Source organism: Pomacea canaliculata, linkage group LG2 (assembly GCF_003073045.1).
Source record: "Pomacea canaliculata isolate SZHN2017 linkage group LG2, ASM307304v1, whole genome shotgun sequence".
NCBI lineage: Eukaryota > Metazoa > Mollusca > Gastropoda > Architaenioglossa > Ampullariidae > Pomacea > Pomacea canaliculata.
In genome coordinates, this window is record NC_037591.1 from 20,166,012 (window position 1) to 20,180,658 (window position 14,647).

Genomic DNA, 14,647 nt, shown 5'->3' on the forward strand with positions numbered 1-14,647 from the left:
TAAATATACTAGACCTTTAGAAATCAGTTCATAAGCTAAAACACTTGCAGCTTGTTTCAACCGTCTATTCGTATAATCATATATGATATTCATCTAATGAGATAATTAAAATAACACAGTTAACTATAAACAACATTAAAGTGTTAAACACAATTATTCAGTGAAAGAGAATAGCAGTAATAATGTCAGAAAAATAACATATGACTACCAAAATATTTTATTTTAGAAGAAATCCCAGCAAAATCAGTGTACAGATGGCAGACATAGTAATACTATAAATGATGTTTCAAGTAGAAGCAATAAAAGTCTTTATCAACTAATAATTTGTTTCTTTTGGTGAAACCATTAACATGAGCCAAAGTTTAGTGCACATAGAAGCTGTGAAATAATTTAACCTAAGACTATTTGGGGATGTTCAAATAGCTGAAAAACACAAACAAAATACACTTACTGAACTTACTGAAAAGATGAAAAGATTATGCATGATCACTACATACCACAAGCTCTAAAAACTTTTGAAAAAAAACATGCTTTTGGTGGGCTAGAGTCTAGGGTGTTCTTGGTTATAAAGCACCAAGTGTAAAGGCCAATAAGGTAATACTGATCATCAATGTTTACTACATGCCCATGTGATATTCCTAAGAGAAACATGCTCACTATATGCCATAGTTCCAAATAAACATGCTTACATGCCAGAGTCCAAAGAAAAGGTTTTAAAAAAATAAAACACATAGACCATAGACTCTGTGGTACTCTTGACAAAAACCATGCTCACTATATTCCAAAGACCTCAAGTGTGTATTGAGAAAATACACTCACCACAAGCTAGGTACGCTACATTCTTGGAATAGCACATGCTTAAGATATATCAAGGACTTGAGATACAACATGCTCAGTTCTAATGATATTACTAATGGCTGGGCACACGTCCACACTTTTTGTCACTGGCTATTTCTTTCCGAGTCTAAACATTCAAATATTAAATTAATGTTGTCAGTCATATCAAGACTAAGTGGTGTCCTCATTCTTTATTTTAGAGTTTTCTATACCAGGATAACAAAAGCAACTGTTCTCTCACAGTCATTGCTTGCACTGCCTCCTTTGTGCTGTTTAAGAAAGAAACAGTAGAAAATGTTTCTAGAAAACTGTTTTCACTTAAATGGCAAAGAAGTGATTTCAGGACTTTGAGTTTTTCATAAATCCACTTAAATGTTTAATGATTAGATGCAAAATATTTATCTTCCTCTAGTATGCAGTCACTTCTTTTCGCTTTCCAACAGCTGGCTTACTAATTCAACCTATTTATTGAAATTATGCAATGGATTTAAATAATGTATGGTTATTGTAACTAAATGATGCTGATGTTTGATAGTGAAGTTTACTTGTTATAGATCACAAAGCAAGCTGACCAAACTGTAAACAAGGGAAGATTAGTGATTAAAAAGTTCATCTACAGCAGTGAAAACTACTTACTTCCCTTCCATCATCTGTGTCAGCCTTAGGGAGAGTTGTAAATAAGATAAAGCATTTACAAAAAGTTGTAGAGAGAAAACGAACATCTACAAAATTAGTATGAAAATGAGTTTAACATTCAAAACTTTAACATACAACAACACTGCAAATGCTTAGAAACTGTAGGTAAAGTCCTTTAATTTAGCAAAGTGTATCATGTTCCAAGTCAACAGGAATGCTTCCTCATTTTTATTGCACTTTTATTGTTTAAACAAATTTTTCTTTAACATCCGCTTTGGCAAAAACGTCATAAGACAGTATAAACTGTTGGTCATAAGTAATGTTGGGTAGGTAGTCATAACTGAAATGATGTTTATAAAGCAAAACATGTTTGTGAAGGTATTTTGGTCATATCTAAGAGGATATCCTTCCATTATGTAAGGACTTAATTAGGAGATTTTACTGAGCTACAGTGGACACAAGTAAACTAAAGAGGTATTATTGTAGCACATTATAATCAGACTAAATATAATTACTTGTTTGATGCCTTCTTCTCAGCATAGGTTGCCATGTATTCCACCATGTCCTTGTGGAGGTCACCCAATCTTCTGCTCAGTTCTTGAGCTACATGAAGACCATCCTCAATTTTTTCACTAACATCATCTAGGTCCATGTCAGGTGTGGTAGGAAACCAGTCTTCATCATCAATTTTTTTAGAGTTTTCTGTGAAGAACTGGACAATGAAAAAATATGAATTTTTCTGTAATCAAAAATGAAACCAAATATGTTGACTTCTAGCATTTCAATTTACTTAGTTTTATATTCTTATCTATGCCTACATATTTCTAATCTTTTTCTTTAAAAAACTATTTCTGGGACCAAAAAACTGTATTCATCAGAAATGTGTGCTTGTGCCCTGTAACAACAATCCCTTTCTCTCACAGTATTCAATTATTTGATTACGTCAAAAAAATCCTTTGTGCTTGCAATAAAACTTATATGGATCCTTTAAACCTGCAAATTATGTTAAGTGGAAATCAACATATGCCTCAGTTTTCTGTCTCCCATCTTAAAAGGGTGATAGCCAGTATGAAGATGACCTGAACAGGTCCACAAACCGTCTTTCTCATTCTGCTAATGACTTTGAGATCTTTGATATTTTTCTGAGTGGCAAAGCACCAAGAAAGAAAAGAAACCAACAGAAAAGCTAAAGATCCCTTTTATTTTCTGCCACCACCAACCCTCAAAAAACCTCGACCCTCACGAAGCCTCTTTTTCAGCACTAAGCAGTCTTGTGTATCCTATATGCAAAGCTTGTAAACATGCCATTATCTCTTTTTCTCTCTTTCTTTTCTAGTGTAAGGGATAGGACACATGCAAGTTCATAAACAGCTAAATGTTAAGGCATACCTCATTAACCTGCTGCAACAGTCGAAGTTTCTGCCCAGATACCTCTGAGAATCCCACAATGAAAATTGTTACCTGATGTTGGTACTATGAAAGAAACACATTAAAAGAATGTTCTTATAAGTGAATAACAAACATGCATATGTTATCCTCTGGCAGTAACTGATTCCAAGAAATCCATCAATAATATCTTCAAACAAACATTTCACAGTCTTGATTAAAACATGAACAAGGAAGTGTCCACAATCTAAGAAAAGGATAATAACGATAAGATAATTTTTTTAATATATCTGAAACATAAGAATGAGTCACCATAGTACCTCTTTGGGGGTAAAAAAATAGCTGAATGGTTAAAGTACTGGCACTTTTTAATACTTCATCCAGTTGACACAACTTTGAAAGAGGAGATAAATACTAGAGGGAAGCTAACCCTGACACAAATGTGGTCTTTAACACCTACTTCCCCAAATAAACAGAATATGCTATGCCTTTAATATTTGCAGAATCTTCTTCATTGTAATCTAATAAATGTTGAATAATGCCAAAACAGCTTTATTATAAAAAAAATAAAACTGTTTTAATGTCAGTGTGCATGTCATATTGTTAGGCAGTAACTAGTCTTCCTTGTACCTGCCAGAATTCTGCCATAAATCTCTTTCTAAATTCTAAAAGCGTCAAATATGCCCTGATAAAAACTGCCTTCACCAACTCCAAAGCCAAAAGTCTGTGGCACTTCTTTTATTGAATTTGTAAAACACACACACATATATTAACTGTTTTCAATTCAATATAAACATTGATGGAGTTTTAGTGATTCTTAATTTCAATAAATAGTTATGATCTAAATATCATTGCTAACTAGATAAGGCACTAATGTTTTCTATTTAAAGTTATGCATTGCCATGGATTATTTTGTGCACTGAAATGAGTAAGTTCATATATATGTGCGTGTAAGTCTGTGTGTACTTACTTTTTTCTTTTTGACTTGATCTTTCATTATTTCTTCAAGTTCTCCCTGGAAAGATAAAAAATGGACCGATGTATGATATATATTACATTGTGTAAAATTATAAAATATATACTAAGTGCCATCTTATAAGCACAAAAAAATTCATGCTGAGAAAATATACTAAGCTGCAAATGTACCAGGACAAAAAGATATAATGTACGCCATAAAACTATATAACACTGTATACTAAAAATTATAGTTATTACTATATTTTATTACAATAATAGTGGGGGGCTATATGTAGTAAAATTTTCTTTATTCACTATTTATACTTTTAGCACTGTGCCACAAAGTTAATGTAAATGTCATAAAAAAGGGTGTAAGCACTTGACAACACACACACACCCATACACACACCATCCCTCTTTCTCCCACACACAAACCAGACATACAAGTAAAAACGCATATGTCAAATTAAATTTTTCCTGGATATTTTTGAGAAATATTCCTAAATCCCAGAAATTGAAACTTTTTAATATGACACAAAAGTCATTAAAAATGAGAGTACACATAGTCTGGTTAAAATCTATAAATACATATCTCACTTACAATATTTTGCAGGTACTCAACATTTGATGTAGCATGCATGTTTTCAGTCATTTCAAAGGAAGAGTAAATCTGCAAAAATAGTTTAAAAATCATTACTTACATTTTAAATATTTTAATTATCTATTTTCATAGTTTACCACTCTGACCTTGGCCATAAAAAAGATTAAAAGATCCCTTGGGAAAAAAAAATTAGCACATCCTGCCAAATTATTGATAAGACCATTATGGAGTGCATGTGTAGTTTTAAAAAAATAATCGGGTACTTTGTTTGATGATTTTCTGTTAGTTATAATTATATCTTCTTTACTTTTAATTTTTAGGTGTACAGGTGTCAATAAAGAAATTATAGTACAAACGTATCTGTAAAATCCTTCTCTACAAAGATATGTACAGATAATTTATATTCCTACATATTTCTTCATTTCTACAAATCAGACTCTTGGTCTAACTGTATACGTACTATTACATTTTTCTCATTATTATAGTTATAATATATATTATTTATAGTATCTCCCTGGAAAAATCAAATAGAAAATCTGCATTTTTAAGGTAAAATTTAAAAACCAACACTACGTACATTTTCTACTCTTGTCATCACTTTTTCCAGTTCATCTTTCGTTTCATCTGCGATGCGCTGGGCCATTGATCTGGCATTTCTATCGATGACAGCCTGGGCTGGTGCATCACCACGATCCAAAATGGATATGCTTCCAACGTAATTCATCATTCTGCAGATATTATCACAAACGTTTCTACAATCACAGCAACTTATTATATACTGCTGCAGCTTTGAAGGAGTAAGAAGATAATAACAGATTGATTATGACGACTTATATTGACATTTATTTCAAAACTCACATCATATGCTCACTGCATACATATACGTACATATATCATACTCACCTCGATACTTTATTACAAACAATAACCTTCCGTCTCAATAACTTCCAAGAATAGGACAAGAAAAAGACACATTAAGAACAGTTTGCTAGAACAGTGCATAAAGGATATGCTTTAATTCGCGAAATGTAAATTCACAGGCCAATTCCATTGTTTATTTACAAGTCTACTCCTTGGTTATCATAAGAGGACAGAGCGGCGCCATTTTACCGGAAGTGTTTGCTCACGTGACCACGTTGCTAGGATCTTGCGTGAGGCGAGGTGCCGCTAGTGGTGGAAGTGAGGGCGGGAAATAAGAATGCCTTCTCTGAGGACATCGCGAAAGATAATCATGCTAATGAAATGCTAATGTTCGCACTCAACCTCTATGTGAGAGACAAGTACTTATTTCACTAAAGTGACTGCATACACCACAGCTCACACACTTAAGCAACAGTTCTCAACATTCTTCCTATTTCCGGACAAAACATATATATATCGCTCTGTCTCTTGAGGTCTTCTTCTTTCTTCGTTCCTATTCGCCCCCAGTGGAGCATAGGGCCGCAACCACACGCCGCCATCGGACCCGGTCCTGGGCATCCAGGCCTGACGAGAGGGGGGGGACAGGGGGGTCTGGTGTACCCGGGCCCGCGGCTGTCAAGGGGGCCCGGCCTTGGTCAGAGGATTTTTTTTTCTTCTTCTCCTTTTCTTTTTCTTTTAAAGAAAGGTCTAAGGACAGAACACCCAAGCATTACACATGCAGAAGTTGAGTTTGAGTGTAGATATTGAGATTCGAATTGTAAACATACATTATATACTGGGAAAATAATTTACGATTACAAGTACAAGGGGCCCGGAGAGGTCTGTCCCGGGGCCCGGGTGGCTCTCGGCGGCCCTGCTTACAGTCTAAAATAACAGGCTGACAGTTGGCTCTCCATGGAATACTGTACTTCTTGGAAGTAAAATCTAGTGTAACATCGTCTTCAGTGTCATTTACATGAGCAGTCTCTTTTCTTCCATGCAGCTACTGTAGAATAGTGCACAAAGGAACTAACACCCATCAAGGTAGATAATACAGGGATAATCTATCATCCCAGGAATATTACTGTTTACAGGAAGACGAAATAAAGTACAGTATTATTGCAGGGTCAGAAAATGAACACGAAGCTGAAGTGTCCTGCTCCATTGGGATTTCTGGTCTGTTTTCTTATTGTCCACGTGGTGCAAGGTGTGACCTCAGGCAATGTGACTGGTACTGAGTGCACTGTACAGGAGTCGTAAGTATCCAGATGTGTTTTATTGTCAGCAGTTCAAACGCACGTGGCCTAATGAAAGCTCTTGTCAAATTTCGTGATAAATTTGATATTTAAAAAAAAATCAGATTTCTTGCCTCCTTTCATTCTACTCGCTTCTGAAATATTTTTCTTGATATTTTAATACACAGTTTATGTCAAGGTTTACACATACATATCTCACGGCCGTTGCCCTAGCCTAAAGGTTTAGTCCAGTGCATGATAGTCAAACTGTAATATAATAAAGCAACTCGTATTTTGTGAAATGTGCCTTCGTGGGAAATAACATTTTTTAGATTAGATGTCCCAGTCTGTTGTTTCTGTGTAACGGCTTCTTTAAACTCCCACCGAATACCTGGCGCACACAGGCACGTGAGTTGTGTCTAAGTATTTGTGTGTAACTGTTTTTCTAAACTCTCACAGGTACCTGATGTACAAAACTGTTCTGACTCAGCACGCGCACGAAGTCAGCACTAACACGTGGTGTTGGCATTTTCCTCCGCGATGTAGGAGATGCAGGTGAGCAAAACAACAACACGTGTGAGTATGATGACGTGTGGCCTGGGTGACGTGTGGGACCTGTAACATAATGCATATGACATGTGACGTGTGGGACCTGTACCATAACGCATGTGACATGTGACGTGTGGGACCTGTAACATAACGCGTTCCTGTGTAAGAATTATGGTGTGTGGCATGTAACAGACTTGCGATGTATGAAATGTATGAGACAAGTACTGTGTAAGGTTCAGCCTCATCTTAATTAAACACGTCATCTTCAACATACACCTGTCTGTCATCAATAGAGCAATGGTGTCAGTTTTGAAATGAATCAAGAAGTCTGCTATCCCAGTCTTGCATTTTTCCATCTCTGTTTAGTCCAGTCAAATGGGTTTGGTTTCGCTGATCATTGGAAAATAAATCTTCTAAGCCACCATGTTCACTATCTTGATGTGCACTTTCAGCACTGAAGCAAAATAAAGCAATACAAGTGTAGAAAAAAAAAAGAAACAAAAGTAACATATTTTATCCTCTCTCTAATTTCTCATGGTCATGCAAGTCTTGTTTTGACCAAAAAATCAATAGAAATAAAATGGATAATAATTTCCCCAGGGAATTCAAATGGAATCGTTGTTAACGAGCATCGCTTGCTGTAGGCCTAGTGTCTTTTCTCAAACGATGGGCAAAAATCGGAAAAAGACTCACAACGGTCTCTCGGCAGCGCTGTACACCGGCAACGGCTGAAGGGATTCGGGAGGGTCTGGTGCCTAGGGAGGGCCTGAACGGCTCGCGCCCGGTTAGAAATTTGGAGGGGGGCGTGGCACAAAGCAGGGATGGTTAGGGTTGGCGCTATATACATGGGGAGCAGGCGTCCCGAAAGGTTTATGTGCTTGGCTGATAAGTCAATGGTGCGAGGCTACCATCTGAGGGATTATGACTGAACGCCTCTAAGTCACAATCCCGCCCGAATATGTAACGATACTTTCAGTGCCGCTGCGATACACGCCGCGGTGTCACAGCCGCGGCGGTGGTGAAGCCACAGGAAGGGGTCATCAGCCGCTCGCGCCGAGCAGTGCGCGGCGGGGACCAGGACGATTTTCACCCCATGCGACGTGGAGATGCCAAATCATTCGTAGACGACCTAGTTCTCGGTCGGGGTGTCGTACTTAGTAGAGCAGCCACCTCACTGCGATCTATTGAGACTCAGCCTTGGACCAGGAGATTTGTCCGCATTCGCAGACGGACGCATCTCCGACGATGGGCTCGAGTCCCCCTCCTCAGTACAAAGGGGGAAAGGTGGTGATGCAGCTACCGGGTGCACCGGTAAAGCAGCACACCACTTTTCTCTCTTTTACTACTTCGCTTTTTTCTTTTTTTTCTTCAAAAAAACCCAGGGGGAGGGCCTGGTGCAAAACTTTGAAAATATTCCAGTTCGATGGGAGGGTCTGGTGCAGATAGGAGGGTCTGGTCAAAGACTTTGAAAAAACTTTACTCGTCATTAACTTCGCTTTGGTATTAGAAATTTAGGGGTACCTCGATTCCTTCAAGTATACTAAAATGGAGGGCCTGGTGCTATGGGAGGGTCTGGTGCATACAGGAGGGTCTGGTGCAGAGGAGGGTCTGGTGCGAAGAGGAGGGTCTGGTGCGTGAGGGCCTGGTTTAAAAAAAAAGGAAAGTAATAGTGGAAAAATTAAACAAATGTTGTCCATAGCAGCAACGCTTTCTACTTTCGCCGGTTGATCGCATTCCGAACAACGTTGTGTCTGTACACCGACAAAAACCGATCACAACAATAGCAAGCCCGATAACCGTACCAAATGAGAATTCACCCATCATCTTGGAAGTTTCAGTTCAAGAGGAGGGTCTGATGCCGGTAGAGTTAGGGTCAGGTGCCCGGAGGGCCTGGTGCCTAGCGAGGGTCAGGTGCCCGGAGGGTCTGGTGCCTAGGGAGGGTCAGGTGCCCGGAGGGCCTGGTGCAATGGGAGGCGTGGCACAAGGCAGGTATGGTTAAGGTCGGCGCTATATACATGGGAAGCAGGCGTCCTGAAAGGTGCGCGAAAGGGACCGTGGCTATAAAGGTTTCTATATATGAAATGCTCACCCGGTTTTGTATTTTTCATCTGCAAATGAGCGCTCGCTCGGCGTGCGAAGCCCTCGGTCGAAAGCGATCGTTGTCTGCGTCCCGTCATCTGGCGAGCCGGTTTCGAAGCGGACCGAAGAAGGTGTGGTACGGGTTGGGTGATTCGCGGCTTTCGCTGTAGCGTTTCTCACGGCTCAGGCGCGCGCTGGTTGAGCAGAGAGAGGGGTTCGTCGTGGCTCCTTTCGGCCAGCCGCGTCGGCGCATCGAATAACGCTTGACTGTGTCTCGCGGAGGGTCTGGTGCCAAACTTGTAAAATGTACGTTCGAGAGGAGGGTCAGGTGCGGAGGGTCTGGTGCGGAGGGCATGGTGCCAAACTTGTAAAATGTTCGTTCGAGCGGAGGGTCTGGTGCAAAGCGGAGGGTCTGGTGCAACACATTGAAAACACACTTCTAGTCATTAGTAACTTCATTTTGGTACTGGAAGCTTAGGGGAACCTCGTTTCCTTCACGTTTACCGAACAGGAGGGTCTGGTGCGGAGGGTCTGGTGCGGAGGGTCAGGTGCAGAGGGTCGGGTGCGGAGGGTCTGGTGCCAAACTTAGAAAATTTTTCTTTGAGCGGAGGGTCGGGTGCCGGAGGGTCGGGTGCCAAACTTCGAAAATGTACGTTTGAGCGGAGGGTCAGGTGCAGAGGGTCTGGTGCCAAACATAGAATATTTTTCTTTTGGGCGGAGGGTCTGGTGCGGAGGGTCTGGTGCATGGGGAGGCGTGGCACAAGGCAGGGAAGAGATAAGTTGGCGCTATATATATGGGGAGCAGGTGTGCCGAAAGGCGCTAGAAAGTGAACATGGCAAATGGAGAAAGGTTACCATTAGCCATGCAGTGCTCACCCAGTTGTGGTTTTATCGTTGGCAAATGAGTGCTCGCTCGGCGTGCGACGCCCTCGGTCGAAAGCGATCGTTGTCTGCGTCCCGTCCTACCGCGAGCCGGTTTTCTACGCGGACCGAAGAAGGTGTGGTACGGGTTGGCTCGCTGGCGATTCGCGCGGCTTTCACTGTCGCGTTTCCCACGGCTCAGGCGTGGGCTGGTTGAGCAGAGAGAGGTTCGTCGTGCTCCTTTCGGCTAGCCGCGTCGGCGTATCGAATAAGCTTGACTGTGTCTCGAGTGAAAGAGCGCGCCCCTGTCGATCGGGTGAACGCTCAGCAAGTGGAAATGTTTGAACCGATGATTCGGTTGCAAAAAGAGCGAGAAGCATTGTACCGAATGAAATTGCACGGCCACGAACGGCAGAACCTGCGGCCTCGCCGCGGCGACTGCTTCGTGGAGGTTACGGTATTGCAAACCACAAAAACAGCATTCTGGTTGATCCTGCCAGTAGTCATATGCTTGTCTCAAAGATTAAGCCATGCATGTCTAAGTTCACACCCTCGTACGGTGAAACCGCGAATGGCTCATTAAATCAGTCGAGGTTCCTTAGATGATCCATTTCTACTTGGATAACTGTGGCAATTCTAGAGCTAATACATGCAAACCAGCTCCGACCCGGTGTCACAGCTGGGAAAGAGCGCTTTTAATAGTTCAAAACCAGTCGGGGTTTCGGCCCCGTCCCTTCTGGTGACTCTGGATAACTTTGTGCCGATCGCATGGCCTCGAGCCGGCGACGCATCTTTCAAATGTCTGCCTTATCAACTGTCGATGGTACGTGATAGACCTACCATGTTGACAACGGGTAACGGGGAATCAGTATTTGATTCCGGAGAGGGAGCATGAGAAACGGCTACCACTTCCAAGGAAGGCTTACCCAGCTCGGGGAGGTAGTGACGAAAAATAACAATACGGAACTCTTTTGAGGCTCCGCAATTGGAATGAGTACACTTTAAACCCTTTAACGAGGATCTATTGGAGGGCAAGTCTGGTGCCAGCAGCCGTGGTAATTGCAGCTCCAATGGCGTATATTAAAGTCGTTGTGCGCTTAAAAAGCTCGTAGTTGCATCTCAGGCATGGTCGTGCAGTCTCGCGACGGTCACTGCGCGAAGCCTGAGCGGGCGCGACTCTTCGCAGGGTCGTCTTCGCAAGACGAACAACTGCGAAAGCATTTGCCAAGCATATTTTCATTAGACAAGAACGAAAGTCAGAGGTTCGAAGACGATTAAATACTGTCATTGTTCTGACCATAAACGATGCCATCTAGCGTTGAGCAGGTGTTGCTTCATCGACTCTGAAACCAAAGTTTTCGTGTTCCAGGGGAAGTATGGTTGCAAAGCTGAAACTTAAAGGAATTGACGGAAGGTCACCACCAGGAGTGGAGCCTGCGGCTTAATTTGATTCAACACGGTAAAACACACCCAGTCCGCACACTGTAAGGATTGACACATTGCTATCTTTTTCTTGATTCGGTGGGTGATAGCGCATGGCCGTTCTTAGGTGGTGGAGCGATTTGTCTGATTAATTCTGATAACGGGCGAGTCTCTAGCCTGTTAAATAGTTCACCGATTCTTCACGCATCGGTGCTAACTTCTTAGAGGGAGAAGTGGCGTTTAGCCACTAGAGATTGAGCAATAACAGGTCTGGCTGCCTTTAGAAGGAATCAAGGTGGATGTGACCATGCTTTGAAAACTGTGCGAACCCCTTGAACGTCTTTCGTGATAGGGACTGGGGGCTTGAAATTCTTCTTATCAACGAGGAATTCCCAGTAATTACGTCGATGCCCTTTCTACACACCGCCTGTCACTACCACCGAGTGAACGGTTTAGTGAGGGGTACATGGCTTCTGCGTCGAGAGTCTGAAAAAGTCTATCAAACCGGAGGGAAAGCTTTTGCCGAGTCAGACTCTCCCCTCGGGGGTGGCATCGGCGAAAGTGTAAAGAGAGGCACATTCTCCCGTGACTGCTCCCTAGCTCTACCATTTTTTTATTCATTTCGCATTTTGTTGAAACCTTTCAAATATCGTTGCAAAGCAGATGAAAAGAAATGAAACAACTTTAGGTGGTGGGATCACTCGACTCGCACGTCGATGAAGAGAGCAGACAGTTGCGTGAATTAATGTGAATTGAAGAACACCCTAACCCTAACCATTTTCAAAAAAAAAACAACAAAAAAACCCCCAAAAAACAAAACAAAACAAAAGCAAACAAACCCGGGGGAGGGCGTAGTGCAAAACTTTTTTTTTAACAAAAGTTCCAGGTCGATGGGAGGGTCTGGTGCAGAGAGGAGGGTCTGGTGCAGAGAGGAGGGTCTGGTGCAAAACTTTTTTTTTACAAAAGTTCCAGGTCGATGGGAGGGTCTGGTGCAGAGAGGAGGGTCTGGTGCAGAGAGGAGGGTCTGGTGCACAGGAAGGGCCTGGTGCAAAACTTTGAGAAAAAAATTTGATTCATCAGTTTCTTCGCTTTGGCATTAGAAGCTTAGGGGTACCTCGTTTCCTTCAAGTATACCAAAAGGGAGGGCCTGGTCTGAGTGAGGGCCTGGTGCATATAGGAAGGTCTGGTGGTAAGTGTGAATGTGAGTGTATGCGTTTGTGTATGCGAATGTGATTCGTGACCTATAATTTCACAGTTGTCATGCTCGCACTTGTTTTGTAAGACTTCTGTAACTAAAATATGTGTATGCTCCTTAGCCAAAGGAATAGGAAAAGATTAACATCTTAGAAGTAGTCGTATGATACGCCATTTTTGTCTCGTCTTTCTATTTTTTCGTATGCATGTATCTCGAGTTAAACAACATTTGCTGCTTACAGAACAGAGCTGAGGTCAACGTACAAAGTGGTCACGGAGCTCGCCTATCGCAGGAAGAATGTTTGCTGCGCAGGGTACACTGAAGATGGTGATACATGTATCCGTAAGTCCTCCAACTCTTCTGACCTCGTGATTCTGGGTTGCCCTCTGCATAACTTTGTTTGGATGGTTGATTAGGCGTATCCATCCACATCCGCGCACCTGAATCCTGTCGCTAGTCGACCCCTCACACCTTCCCTCTGTCACGTGGCTGTCACCCGGCCAGCGACCACCCGACCCCCACATCGCCAGCCTCCACCCTCCCTGTGTGCGTGCTATGTTCCATCCCCACTAACTGCGATGTCGCACACTACCATACAGTATAGTAATCGAGTTTATTGGCAAATAGCATTTGACAAGGCAGGAACATCAGTGTCAATGAGAGTGACTAGCGTCTCAAATTGACTGACAATAATGAAGTTTGTGAGAAAAGCTCATAAAGTTTTTAGTCAGCAGGTAAAATGACAATATTAGTACAGTATAACTTTGTTCTATGAACTATTACGATTCAGCTAAAATATGCTAAACATTTCTATTTTTCTGTCATTTTTACAAAACCTTCTAATCTCCTTAAATATTAAAAGTATTAACACTCAGGCCTGACGAGAGGGGGGACAGGGGGGTCAGCAGTACCTGGGCCCGCGGCTGTCAAGGGGGCCCGGCCTTGGTCAGTGGATTTTTTTTCTTCTTCTCCTTTTCTTTTTCTTTTAAAGAAAGGTCTAAGGACAGAACACCCAAGCATTACACATGCAGAAGTTGAGTTTGAGTGTAGATATTGAGATTCGAATTGTAAACATACATTATATACCGGGAAAATAATTTACGATTACAAGTATAAGGGGCCCGGAGAGGTCTGTCCCGGGCCCCGGGCTGGCTCTCGGCGGCCCTGTTAACACTTACTAGCTAACCAGTCTTTAAAACAGTTGCTTTGTCTTCTAAAACTCAGCAGGTATTTTAACGGCTAGTGACTGATGGGGGTTGAAGTCGACCGAGTTTATGCTTCGTAAAAAGTTGGATGAATTCAAAATTTCTGCTTTAAAGAGTCTGAAGGCGACAGTTCAGTTCAGATATGTGTTTACGTGTAACAGCATGCGTGTGTGTAGTTATTGTGTGTGTGTGCGCGCGCGCGTGCGGTTTTGCTAAAGGAATAATATAGGAAGGGACTTTCGATAGGTGCTGCGTGTTTGTTATGTAAGTTGATAAAAATGATAACTGATGTGCTCTGCTGTTCGTCGCAGCAAACACTTTTTTTTAATGAGGTTGTTAACGACACTCGATGAAGACTTGTTTAGGCATTAACTTCTTCGGTTCTTCCTCTTTCCATGTAGAAGTATAAATCACTTACATAGAGAACATTTCCTTGCACGTCAGTGAGCTTAGTACAAAAGTCGCAGCACTTAGAACAAAAGGCGATGTGATACATCCAGCAGTTGTTGTAATCTGTCGAGGTTTTGACATCGCTGCTGACGTAACAGTCCTTACTAAAGGGGGGGGGGGGGGGTCTGTGGAGCGGAGTGCTACAAGTCTGATCCTTTAACATCATTTGTCCTCATTTACTAACCACTCGCATGTAAACAACTTCATGTTCAAGTAGTGATGTAGATCCTAGTGCACTTGTCCTACTGTTTGCAGTCTATATTTCGTTACTGAATGAAGTGTAGATATTGAGATTCGAATTGTAAACATACATTATATACTGGGAAAATAATTT

At 41.8% G+C, this 14,647-nt stretch overlaps 1 protein-coding gene and 1 long non-coding RNA gene across 12 annotated transcripts in view; one reads left to right on the forward strand and one right to left on the reverse strand.

Moving 5' to 3' along the window:
• Positions 1-5,536, reverse strand: part of LOC112558131 (myosin-10-like) — a 42,867-nt gene extending 37,331 nt beyond the window's left edge. For 10 of the 11 annotated variants that reach the window (XM_025228362.1, XM_025228364.1, XM_025228361.1 and 7 more), the window contains exons 1-7: positions 5,321-5,536; positions 4,995-5,145; positions 4,418-4,486; positions 3,830-3,874; positions 2,863-2,946; positions 1,989-2,185; positions 1,474-1,497 (exon numbers count right to left, since the gene is read on the reverse strand). In XM_025228362.1, the coding sequence (XP_025084147.1) occupies positions 1,474-1,497; positions 1,989-2,185; positions 2,863-2,946; positions 3,830-3,874; positions 4,418-4,486; positions 4,995-5,144 (569 nt within the window). In that variant the 5' untranslated portion in view covers position 5,145; positions 5,321-5,536. The remainder of the gene's footprint in view (positions 1-1,473; positions 1,498-1,988; positions 2,186-2,862; positions 2,947-3,829; positions 3,875-4,417; positions 4,487-4,994; positions 5,146-5,320) is intronic. The other variant, XM_025228356.1, reaches the window with a different exon arrangement.
• Positions 5,537-6,517: 981 nt separating this feature from the next.
• Positions 6,518-12,957, forward strand: LOC112558146. The gene is made up of 3 exons (XR_003098081.1): positions 6,518-6,573; positions 7,012-7,107; positions 12,900-12,957. It is a non-coding gene; the product is annotated as an uncharacterized LOC112558146 (long non-coding RNA).
• Positions 12,958-14,647: the final 1,690 nt, after the last annotated feature.